This window comes from Hydra vulgaris, chromosome 09, assembly GCF_038396675.1.
Source record: "Hydra vulgaris chromosome 09, alternate assembly HydraT2T_AEP".
In the NCBI taxonomy this organism is placed as follows: Eukaryota; Metazoa; Cnidaria; class Hydrozoa; order Anthoathecata; family Hydridae; genus Hydra; species Hydra vulgaris.
In genome coordinates this window covers 64,413,456-64,426,667 of record NC_088928.1, presented here as the reverse complement: position 1 = coordinate 64,426,667, position 13,212 = coordinate 64,413,456, and the positions used below count along the sequence as shown (strand labels likewise).

At 29.4% G+C, this 13,212-nt stretch overlaps 1 protein-coding gene across 1 annotated transcript; it reads right to left on the bottom strand.

Annotated features, from left to right (window-relative positions):
- Window positions 1–2,893: 2,893 nt before the first annotated feature.
- LOC136084928 (uncharacterized) lies at window positions 2,894–4,032 on the bottom strand. Its single transcript, XM_065806324.1, has 4 exons — window positions 3,779–4,032; window positions 3,615–3,672; window positions 3,224–3,370; window positions 2,894–3,055 (listed from the first exon to the last, which is right to left on the bottom strand). Exons 1-4 carry the CDS (start codon window positions 3,885–3,887, stop codon window positions 2,977–2,979), a joined length of 393 nt encoding a protein of 130 aa, XP_065662396.1. The 5' UTR covers window positions 3,888–4,032; the 3' UTR covers window positions 2,894–2,976.
- Between the last annotated feature and the right edge of the window lie 9,180 nt (window positions 4,033–13,212).

Genomic DNA, 13,212 nt, shown 5'->3' with positions numbered 1-13,212 from the left:
TTTAAGAATAAAATGACAACTATTTTACTTTGAAAGTTTTATTTGTTTTACTCATGAACTTTGAAAAATGAAACATGAAATTCTAAATCTAAAATCTAAATCTGAAATTTAAAAAATCTAAAGCTCTGAAAATTCTAGTGAAAATTACTTTCGGCTAAAAACAAAAAGAAAAAACTCTAAACTATTTTAAAATTTTATAGATAAATCTGAAATTAATAAAATCTAAAGCTCTAAAAATTTTAGTGAAAATTATTTGTTGTTAAAAACTCTAAACTATCTAAAGCTCTAAAAATTTTAGTGAAAATTATTTGTTGTTAAAAACTCTAAACTATTTAAAGCTCTAAAAATTTTAGTGAAAATTAATTGTTGTTGAAAACTCTAAACTATCTAAAGCTCTAAAAATTTTAGTGAAAATTATTTGTTGTTAAAAACTCTAAACTATCTAAAGCTCTAAAAATTTCAGGGAAAATTATTTGTTGTTAAAAACTCTAAACTATCTAAAGTTCTAAAAATTTCAGTGAAAATTATTTTTTGTTAAAAACTCTAAACTATCTAAAGCTCTAAAAATTCTAGTGAAAATTATTTTTTGTTAAAAACTCTAAACTATCAAAAGCTCTAAAAATTCTAGTGAAAATTATTTGTGTCTGTAAAAGAAAAAACTCTTAACTACCTAAAGCTCTAAAAATTCTAATGATTCTAATTCTAGATATACTAGCTATACTTTTTATGTAAGTATTTTGTTTTCGCCCTGGTGTTAAATGTTAAGCGGCCTATTTATATTTAAATTACGTAAATTTAGTTGAATATAAGATCAAAGAATAAATGGAGAAAACAGTTTACCTGCAAAACCTGGAAAATAACATACAGCCTGAGGACTCTCAGTATACGATTTGTAACTATGAATGAGTAAAAAAACTTAAAAAATCCAGTAGACTTAAAATATAATAGTAAAATAAAACATATGATGCTAATTATAATATATAAGTTAAGCACTTGATACCAAATATAGTATAGCCAAGTATAACTACATTTTATTAATAAAAAAACATTCTAACAAGAATGACAAAACCAGTATTTTGATTTTAGAAGATACCCCTCTTTCTGACCAACACATTTTTTGTGAAACCACAAAAGGCATAAATCACATCCTACTGAGTCCCCAATGTCATTACCCAAGCAAGTGCTTTTCTGGCACACAGCACAAGGCCAAATTTTTTTGACGAGATTTGGCATCAATTAGTTCATGGAGCACTTTTCATCCATCTGGGGTAAAATACCCTTGTAGCGATAAAAGAGCTCCTACAGCATTTCATCAAGAATAGCAGATGATATATGATTGACTCTTTTTTCAATACAACTACCTTCAATGAGAATGCCAGAAAGAGCTTTATGGACATCATCTGGTTTTAAAAACCAACCCAGCATCACTAAATGCAAAGTTTGTATATATATGGTTAGTAAAAAATGATTAATTAACAAGTAAATTATATTATAGAAATACTAATGAAAAAATAAACATCTGCATCTTTTATACATACTAGCATGTCTTTTTGATGGATGTAATTTCAAAAAAGGTACTCTTCTTTCATGTAAATTAGGTTGTCGCTTTCTTGTCAAACCAATAGTGGTCAGAGTAGAACCTTTAGGTCGTCCACATCGAGAAACATGTTTCGGCATGCGAATCCTGTTCAGGTTAGACTCTACAAGAAATTTATGGTTTTTAAAGTGTGAAAATACTAAATTTGTTGATTTATTTGTATTTTAATGAGGAAATATTTTAAAGGGGAGAAACAGTTTAAACATGCACCTGCATAGTTCTTCACAGATGTTAACTCTTCTTGTTGAGATAGCGTTTTTTCAGAAATTATAGCTTGCTCGAATAAAATGCTGTCGTTATCAATTGCATACTCTGTAGCTAATTGTGAAACATTTTTTTTAGTGCTTAAAACATTTTCTTCACTGACTATTAACGGTGCTACTGAAGTGTTTACACCATTAACTACAGATACACATCCCAATGAATTTATTGGAGAATCTGTAATTATAGTTAATGCACTAGGTAATGTACTTTCTGGTTGTGATGAACAAATATCCTCATCAATAAGTTCATTAACTAACAGACCTTACCATCAGTCCAACCTTTTTTTATAGCTTGTAAAAGACTGAGACGTTCCAAAGTCTGTCCAGTGGATTCAGAAATAAGGGTAGCAAGAAATGAAGTTTCCTGTAGAGCAAGTTTAAATTTCTCATGCTGAGAAAGTAGTTTTCTTTTTGGAGCTACATGAAACTCTACAGATCTCGACTCATCAGCCATTACAGGACTATTAAAAGCTCGTTGATGCTGACGATAGTACTTTAATATCCACCATTCAGCACACAAGTCAATATTGAATAAATTTATTCTAAGGAACTGGCGAGCAGCAAAAGTATGTCTACAAGGTAAGTGCATTGACTTTCTAAACATACATAAACAAAAATTTGAAGTCACTGTATGCAGACCTTCAGTGGTGTTTACCATAAAGTATTCATTTTCTCTTTGTAACAAATTAATGTCTCCACACAAGCTCATTTGCTTTAAAACATGTTGAGCTGCATACAATGTTAGAACTTTCTTATATGCTGCCTCAGCTGAGTTGGGATCGAACATGTCAACCAGAACTTTTTGCATTTGAAAAACAGTCTTATGATCTCTCTCGTTACGCATCGATGCTAAAACAACATAGAATTTATCCAGAAAATTTTCTAATGAGCTGTTGCAGTCAATCACTTCTTTTAATTTGCCATTGAAATTTTCAAGACGGTTGTTGGTGCTGTTCATGAAGTTTCCACTAGCAAAATTTAAACCAAAAACCCAATCAGAATGAATATTATGCCAGTTCTTGTTATAAAATAATCTACAACAGTAGTTGGAGAAGATGAAATAAATAATCTATATAATTCATCATAAACCTCCTCTGATGTAGCATAGGCCAATTTCTAAATAAGTTCTAAAGATGAAGTTCGTTCACCGCTTGTTATCCCGAGTTTGGAAGTTGTAATCTCACGATTGAAAGTTCTGTAAACAAAAGTGTGATGTTGGCTTATAAAAAAAATTAGAAAGAAAGTTTATAAGATTTTATATGATCCGTACTTACAGATAAAAATTAACAATCATGATAAAAATCAGAAGGATTCATTATCCAGTAATCAACTAGCGCTGTCACTTCTGGGTATTTAATATTACCTCATGGTGTGAAATAAGCAGAGTAATAGAGAAACCCCTGGAAAAGCACTACGTAAAATCTCTCTCTCTGTTAAGTCTTCGTCTGTCATGAAGACATTTGTCTTTGGCCAAGCAATATTGAAACTCTTAAATCTTTCAACAAACCAACTTTAAAACAAATAATAAAAAAATAATATATAGAGAAATATATATATATACAGAGACGAGATGGTCTTTCAACAACTTCAAAATATTATTCTGACTAGTCATTATTGTGGCGGTTTATAAATGTAACATATACATTTTTGAAATGCCACTTAAGAATATAAAATATCAGTTTGATTAATTTAATATTAGTTTTGTCTGTTATTATGCATATACATCAAAGCCAGACACAGCAAAGAAATTATACCTAAGAGATGCAGCATCTTCATGCGTAAGCAAACCTACAGCAGCTATTTCACTTTCACCTATACAAAAAAGTGAATGTAAATTAGGCATAACTAAATACGATGTTTAAGGTTATTAATTATTTATAAATATCAAAACTTTGATAAATAAACAATTCAAACCAACCAGCTCCATCTTCGCATAGCAGAATACAAACGGGTAGACAAATTTCTAATAACTTATATGTCGCATCCATGCATAAAAACTCAGGATATGCATTGTAGGCACTGTGCATAAAAAAATCTTGAAAAAAAAGCCCTTGCAAATTATTGTCTGTATCCGTCAAAACTTCAACATTAGCATCTAAAATACATTTTATATTGTATACTGATAAGAAAATAAACTATAATTATACAAATAAATTAAATATATATGTATGAATACATATAAGCAGGAGAAATATTTTATAAATTTTGAAATTTTCTTTTTTTAGATCATCACTGCTTTTCTGGTCACACTACACATCCATCTAATCATCATCCTTTCTGTTTTTTCCAAACGCTGAACATCATCAACCTTCATTGCCCATGTTTCACTGCCATACATCATAACACTCTGGAAGTATATGCTGTATAACTTTTCCATAATCTTTAATAAAAAACCTCTTGCTGTTAAAAGTGGAAATTCTTTGAACTTGGCCCAAGCAGACCTTACTCTCGCCCTAGATGCTTCTTCCGCTCCTACAAGCTGATCTAATTGTATCTCAAAGATAATAAAGTTACTGATTTATTTTTAAATTTAACACACTCTATCTTTCCTACACTTTTTTATGTCAATCTCAATTTTAATTTCTTTTCCATACTCACCATAAATACATTTTACACTCAAAACCAAAAATCTCAAGAGAACCTTGTATACCACTAAATCTGTTATGAACCCTTTGCTCACAAACTGTACAAACAATATAATTTGCTCCAATTCCCTTTCTATAAACTCCACATGTCCACTTCCTAGTATTTTCTGCTCATTTTTGACTTTACAATGCATAACTTTAGACTTAATCATGTTTATCAAGCCCTTTTGCTTCAATTCAATCTTTTCAAGTCTCAAATCTGAATACTAATTCTTCTTCTGTTTCTGCTATCAGGCACAAATCATCTGCATAGAATAACTGCCATGGTAAACCAACTCTGAACTCTTCGTAGTGAGCTTCCAAAATAATAATAAAAAGCACAGGACTAAGCACTGAGCCCTGGTGCACACCAACCTTCCTTAAAAACTATCACTTTCTCCGTCTCTTGTTTTGATTGTTGTGACATTTTCATACATAGCCATGATATCTGTCACTATCCATTTTCAACATCTAAACACCTTAAAGCCCACCCCACCACCTAATTTGGAACTCTGTCAAAAGCTTGTTCTTGGTCAATAAATGCCATCCACAGATCTTCTTTCCTTTCCAAAAACCTTTCTTAAATGGCCTTACAATAAATACGGCATCTGTTGTTCCCTTTCCTGGTCTTAAACCAACTGCATGTTATTGATAAATACTCTGCTCCTTATTTTGCTTTCAATAATTTTTTTGTAAAACCATCATTACCTTGTCTGGCAATTTGATTCCTCTATAAGAACCACATTATAATTTGTCTGCGCCTCCTTTATGAATCTTTACCATCCAACTTTATTTCTAATTTTTTGGGATTTTACCTTCATTTCCAATTGGATTGCAGAGATCCGACACCCATTGAAAACTTACATCCTCTGAAGCTTTAAACACCTCTGCCAATACACCAGAAGGACCAGCATAAACTTCTTACAGGAAATGAAATTGTAATGATACTAACCACTGAAGAAGAAGAAGATACTATTGAGTATGTGCGCTGTTAAAATCGAAATTACCAAGGTGTGAACAGAAAAAAACTAAAAAATCTTATTATGGATGTGTTAAAAATTCAAGATCATGCTAACAAAAAGATAAAAGGAGGAAGAAAGTTTATTGCTTTGACTGCAAAACTCGTTTGAAGAAAAGGTAAAAAATTTTCTATTGTATTATTAAATATAGAAAGTTTGTGTCCATGTCAGTTTAAAACAAATTTACAGAAAAAAGAACATAACAAATAAGTACAGTGCTCTATCATCTAAATTGTTTATATATAATACTGTATTGTACTTCTAAATTTTTTTTAGAAGTACAATTTTGTTTAGAAGTACAAATTTTGTTTGGGGTTTAGATATTCAATATCTAAACCCCAAACAAAATTTGATCTATAAAACTGTTATTTATTATCTGTGCAAACTCTTAATTGTATTGACAAATGTAATTCTTTACTACATCATTAAAAAGTTAGTTTTATTATTATTATATTTTTATTTCTAGCCTGAGATAGTTGTTCTGGAGATAATGGGATGCCAAAAATGTCAATGTTTTTTTAAAAAACAAGGATTTGTAAGTATGAGTAGAGCAATAAATTGTACTCGTGAAATGGCCTGCTCTAGTTTAGGCAATAACAAATTTGAATATCACAAAAGTTAACAGTATGTTTTTACTGGGATGTGGAACTACATTAAATGACTTCATTAAAATAAATCAGAAATGCTAATATAGATTTAAAACTATAAAATGTGTTCCAATTTAGTTTTTTATAGGAAAATTTGATAGTGTTCACTATGTTTTAGATGATCTTACAAAAGAATCGGTGATTTGTGGCATCATGATTGAAGACAATCAAGAAGCAACTGGTCATTGGACTGGTCAAATTGACAGACCAGTTCAATGACCAGTTGCTTCTTGATTGTCTTCAATCAATGAAACACCACAGTTTGTTAACCATAGTGTTAATGGTTCAGGTAGCGGATTAGTAGATGATGGCCGTTATGAAAACTGTCAAAAAATGATTAGACATTATCATGAATGTGTTACAAAAAATCCAATGAGGTTGTTATCTGGTACATTATACTAAAAATAGTTTTAAACTTTAAATTATTATATTATGCTATATAGTACTAGATATTAAAACCTATTTCATAACTTTTATTTTCTATATATTAACATTTTACTATAAGTGCTTATTAGTATAAGTGGATATTGTCAAAAAAATGACAAGTTTGAAAATAGATATATTTTAGGACAAGACATGTAATTTATATTTTGAAATTTCACACACATTTTCACTGCTTAAATTATTATTTAGGTGAAAAATGGACCTGCCATGTAATATTTGGTATTTAAGGAATTATTAGTCAAATGGCTCCACATAATGCTGTTCAAAGTATTTCAAACTTATTGATTTTGATAACAGAGAATGGATCACAAGATCAGAAATCCTTACCTACATTTAATAAATTATTTGATAGACACCTTATTGCAAAAGACATACTTTGCCCTGTTGTTTTACTGAGAGATGGTCACAGTTGTCATTACCATAATACCATACTTCGATTTCTTAGAGAGAAAGAAATACATTTGTATATATAACCTCCAGACACTACTGGGTAACGCAACTTTTTGATCAAATCAACAAGGGGCTTCAAGAACATGAAAATGTAAAAGAAAATTTGTTTAGTCAATATGAAACAATTAATAGAGAGGCTTTTATGTTATCTCTTGCAAGTATGTGGGAGAAGTGGGTCACACCAGAGTCGATACAAAAAGCTGGAATAAAAGTCAGTATTAGTAATGAAAGCTTAAACCTTAAATAGCCAAATATGTAGGAAAAAGAAAGCTTCAAACTGAAAAGAAAAATGTTTGTGACTACAAACAATGACTAGGGGCTTACATGAAAGAAAAAGTATAGTATGCAAAAAGCATATTAGATATTAGTCAATTTTAGTACTAAAATTTTTTAAAATACTATCTTCTGATACAAAATTAGAAAAATGTTTGAACTTCTGCACTATAACCTAACTTTTTTCTAAAGGTTATATGGGTTGTTTATATTTTGGAATATCCAAATTTTTGTTTGGTTTTGGTTAGCAATAGTCATCTGCAATATAAATTTTTTGTCTTTTTAAGGGCACTGTTTTTTTAAGGGTACTATACCTGTATATGAAACTTGTCAATCGTGAATTTTTTCAAAATTTATGTAAAAGTAATTACAATAAATAAATGATGAACTTATATTTAAGGAATATTATTTATTGTTAACACAAAAAAAAAGAGTAATTGAAATTGAAAGATCAAAAGTTAACAGTTTACTTTACAGAAGATAAAATAACTTGATAACTTTCTTACTGTATTTTTCTTTTAAAGTTTTAATAAAGGTTGTTAAATCATTTCAGGTGTCACTTTTGTGTGCAGAAGCAGCAATATTTGATAAATCTCGGAGCGTTATCATTTTCCCAGTCTCATTTAGCAATTCTCGTTGAAGTAATTTTTTGTTAGCTTTCAAACCTAACAAGGTTTCTGCTTTAGCAATAGCATAATCAGGTAGTCTTCTTTGATTAGATAAGTGTTTATAGAAAATCTATTATTAACATAAATATATTAAAAAATATTATTTATTCTTCATAATACATTAAAAATAGGAATTTACAGGAGATAATATTTCATAAAAATTAATGATACAGTGAACTCTTGATATCTCAAACCTCCAAGGGACCAAGAAAAATAGTTTGAGTTGACAAATGTTTGAGTTATGGAGACATTCTTTAACACAAACCTTTGTCAATAGGTAAAAAAGATTAAGTTAATAAAGTAAAAATAATAACTTTTACTTAAATTGTTTTATTTATTTGTCTTCTAAAGTTCGAGTTATTAGAAGAATATTAGCCATGGGAACAGATAAAAAGGTTTGACTTAGCAAGTTGGAGCTATGCAAGTTCTTAGCAAGCTATGTTCAAGCTAACAAAGTTTGAGTTATAGAGTGATTTTTATAAAAACGACAACTATATTTACTTTTAAGAACTCTGTTTGATACGTACTATTTTACAATTTAAATACAATTTTGCGTAATCAACAAAACTCCCTTGGGATAAATATGGACAATAAACTGTTTTAATGGACAATTCAGACAATGAAATTATGAAAAATAAACTGTTTGCATGTGTTGTTTTTGTTGATCTCCAGATCAACTAAAATACCACATTGAATGGTCAAAAAGTAGATCCTCTGGATTTTATCAAATATCTTGGTATCAAAGTTGATTCAAAATTTTCTATACCATCTTCAAGATCTAGCTCTGAAACTAAGTTGTTTTTAAATCTCATCTCAGATATGCTTGTCAAATATGGGAACAAACCTGGTCCAAAACCTTTTTAAGATTATCTCACATTTCAACTCAGACCCTAACATCCTCTACTACATATCAAAAATAATTAAATTAAAGGACTTCATTTAACACTCAAGCTGTTTGTGTGTCTGGAAACAACTACATAAAACCCTACCTCTTCCATTTACTAACTTTTTAACTTTTTTATAATAAAAGTACACCGAACTGTTTATTATGGACATAAATGAATTAAATACCAGAGCATACACACCTGGTATAGTCTTCCCTCCCAGGTGAAATGTCTCCCAACAATTTCCAAATTCAAATATAATCTATTTATTTTTTTGTTAATTAAGTATTCTTCTTAATTTAATTCTCCTCTACTGCTAATTATCTATTACATTCTTAACTTTGTGTACATCTGCTTACTCTAATATATAATCAATTCTGGTTAAATTCTGATTTAATACTTCTGGGTACTTGTCCTTTTTAATTTTTTTTTTTTATATTATTATTCTCTTTATTACTAACACTCAACTATTTTCAGAATATATTTGATTTGATTTATTCAAAAAATAGTTTATGACATTTATACACTAGCGATTTGTAAAGGTTATTAAATTATAATAATGTATTCTAACAAGCTATTACCAATTTTTATGAGTATTAGTGAGGGTTCAAAGGAAACTCAAAAGTACTACGAGTTAATGAAAGTTCAAATTATCCGGAGGTAAAGATGTCGGGAATTCACTGTATTTATTCATGAAAACAAAAACATCACACTTAGTTACAAAAAACTAAAGAATATATAAGCTTATATGGCCACAATCTATAATTCAATCATACCCACAAATCAATTCAAATCAAAAAGTTTATAAAAACTCCCAATAACGAAGAATTTTTAATGTGATTATAAACTAAAAAGAAACTATTTGACAACAATTTCTCTTTATAGCAGCAGATTCACACTAAATCAAATACATTTTGAAGTAAGTTGTTTAAAAATTTCAAGGTTATGGTTTTAAATAATAGTCTATAAATATATATAATATTCAAATTATGTTAATAACCCAGAGTAGTTTTGACAACTATAATTTTCATAACATAAAATAAAGAAATCCCAAAAAAACAAAGTTAAAAAAGTGTAATGGATTTCATAACTTTTTTCCAACTATATAAGCAAATTGTAAAATAATGCTCTTTATAAAACATATTTTAAGTATAAAAAATAATAATTTACTTCAGATACTTCGTGATTATGTATATTATGTATATATATTATAATTACCGGCAATTTATGTTCGGAATTTTGTTACCATGGCTACGCGTTTGTACTCGACTCGTTGAATTGAAATTAAAAAGTCTTTCATATGCCAATAGATCTAGTCAATTTTATTATCTAACTTAATCATTTTAATTAAACTACCACGCTTTCATCCTTATTTCAAACTTGTCAAATTTCTCACTATCTGGCTGTCATTATAAGCACGATTTTTAATTGTTGTTGAAATCCTCGTCGTACAATGTGGGACATGGTTTAAAGCATTTGTATCATTAAGTAAATAAAGAAACCAAATATTATAAGTGTGTACAAACAGAAATTTTTTATTATTGCACAATTGTTTCGTTGTCGAAATGATTAAAATATTCGCGAAAGCATTTCGATGTCGCAGTGGGCTTAAAACAACAATAATCAACATGCTGTTTTGATTTCAAATTAGTTAACAGTAAATAATCGCAATTCCCAAATTTTTCATGTTCCTCTTTTCCATAATATTATGCAGTACTATAAATATACTACAATGCACATACAGTATTGGTACAGTATTCTTTATCATTACACATTTGTATTTGATATTTCTTAATAAAAAAATTCACAACGATTTTACATTTATCATTATAAATATATATATAAATCGATTTATATATATATTTATAATGATAAATATATATATAAACTGGACTTGAGAAGATTCAAAAATGTTTCAAGAATCAGAGGCACCTTCTCTCATACCACCCACAAAAAAACGTTAATTTAATCATACTCTAAAATTGTTACTTTATTGGGATAATAAAGAAGCTTCTTTTATTTAATAAAAGATTCCAAATATTTTCTAGCCCTCTCTCCTTAAATTTAAAAATATACAAAAAAAGAAACAACAATGACAAACAGTAATTATTTCTTTTCCTTAAATGTTTATACACTAACACATAAAAATACAAGCATAAAAATGAGTTAGTTGTGTTCTTTTTAAATCTTTAGAACTCATTAACTTTTTCAAAGCCTTATGCATTTTAAAAAGCCTTTTCAAAGTCTTGGTTGAACAATTTTGCATTTTTTAATTGTTAGCTCAATCGCATCTAAATTTAATAGAAGATTAAATTACAAATTAAAAAGCTAAAAAAAATAATGAAAATAAAGAATACAAAAAATTGTAAATTTAATACAAGCTTTGTAAATAAACATAAATTGTATACATATATATCTCATATATTTTTAAACATATTCCAACAAATCTAAAAGAAATAAAAAAGTGCTACCACTATTTCAGTATATGTGGTGACTAATTATCACAACAAGAAGCTGAAATTCCTACGTAAAATATCACATCCGCCTTATCTATGCTTCTAGAATATTTCATCTCCCTATGTAATATTTTAAATACTGCAAAGTATTAGTATTTGGTATCTAAAATATCACATCCCCCATGTGTAATCTGTATATATATCACAATAAGAAGCTGAAATTCCTACGTAAAATATCACATCCCCCTTATTCAGGCTTCTAAAATATTACATCCCCCTATGTAACATTTAAAATAATGAAAAGTATTAGTATTTGGTATCTAAAATATTACATCCCCCATGTGTAATCTGTATATATATCACAATAAGAAGCTGAAATTCCTACGTAAAATATCACATCCCCCTTACTCAGGCTTCTAAAATATTACACCCCCCTATGTAACATTTAAAATAATGAAAAGTATTAGTATTTGGTATCTAAAATAACACATCCCCCATGTGTAATCTATATAATTATTGTTACGCAATATTTTAAGATCAAAATTTCATAAGTATGAATTTAAAATATATTACCATTTAATGCTAACTTCATTTATAGTAGATTATTTACAAACCGCTTTATGAATCTTGATCGTTGCGTTTTTAATTTTATTGTTTTTGTACATAAATATTTCGGACGTACTAGATACACATCTAAGTGCAATAACTTGAAAACGCATTCTCGATTTCGGTTTTTCTATGGGGGATGTGTTATTTTGAGGCGGATGTGATATTTTATTACAATTCTCGTGCTTTATTATCTCAAGTAATCATTTGTTTTCCCCCATCCAAGATGGTAACAACTTGCACTACTGTTATTTTGCTTAACCACGCGACTTTCCGACTGCGAGGATTCAAATATAAACAAGCAATATATAAACTAATTTGTAACTAACATAAGAAAATTGAAAATAAAAAAAAAGAAGTAAAAACTAATTAAAAATATTGCAAATAAAACCTAATTAAAAAAATTGCAAATATAAAAAAATAGTAAAAACTAATTTTTTTTTTTTTCTTTCTTTTTTTTTTTTTTAAACATCTTTGCTTCTAACAAGGCTGCAGGCAGCCACTAATTAAAGTTGGAAGTTACTGAAAGAAAAAAGATGAAGATTGTAGAGCAAGATAACGATTGACAGACAACTTAAAGGATTGCAAACTATATGAATCAGGAAAGCAAGATGAAGGATGCGAATTCCAAAGAGCTGATGTTCGAGGAAAAAAACTAGCCGAATAAGCGTTTTTGGAGCACTTAGAAACAGTCACAGAAAAAGGATGACACTTTTTTTTTTTTTTTTTTTTTTTGTTACTTCACCTCCCCAAGGCCGATAGGGCCACTACAGACGAGGAGGCTACTTGTGGTTATAACCCTCTCTCAACTCTATAATTCCGAAACACGAACCTTGACGAACAAGGCCGCTGCGCGGAGAAACAAGTTGAGCGCGGTACTACCAGGGACGTGGTGGGGATCGAACTCGGAACCTCTCGCTTATAAAGCGAGCGCTCTACCACGACACCACACCGCTCTACCACAACACCACTACCACGACACCACTACCGCACTTAATTGAATGACGAGTAACACGAGAATGAACTTAAGTAGATTGCCCATTATAGCATTTGTAGAAAAGAGAAAGAGAAGCAACATTAAGACGATGTGACAATGGTTGGAGGTTGGCTGCAAGAGCAGGTCCAACAATGTTTCTAATGCGTTTTTGCACCTTGTCTAAAAGAGAAAGGGCATCGTTAGAAGATCCGCCCCAGATATGGCAACAGTATTCAATACAAGGCCGGATTTGAGATTTATAGAGATAGAGAATAGAAACCGAAGTAAGAAAGTGACGAGCTCAA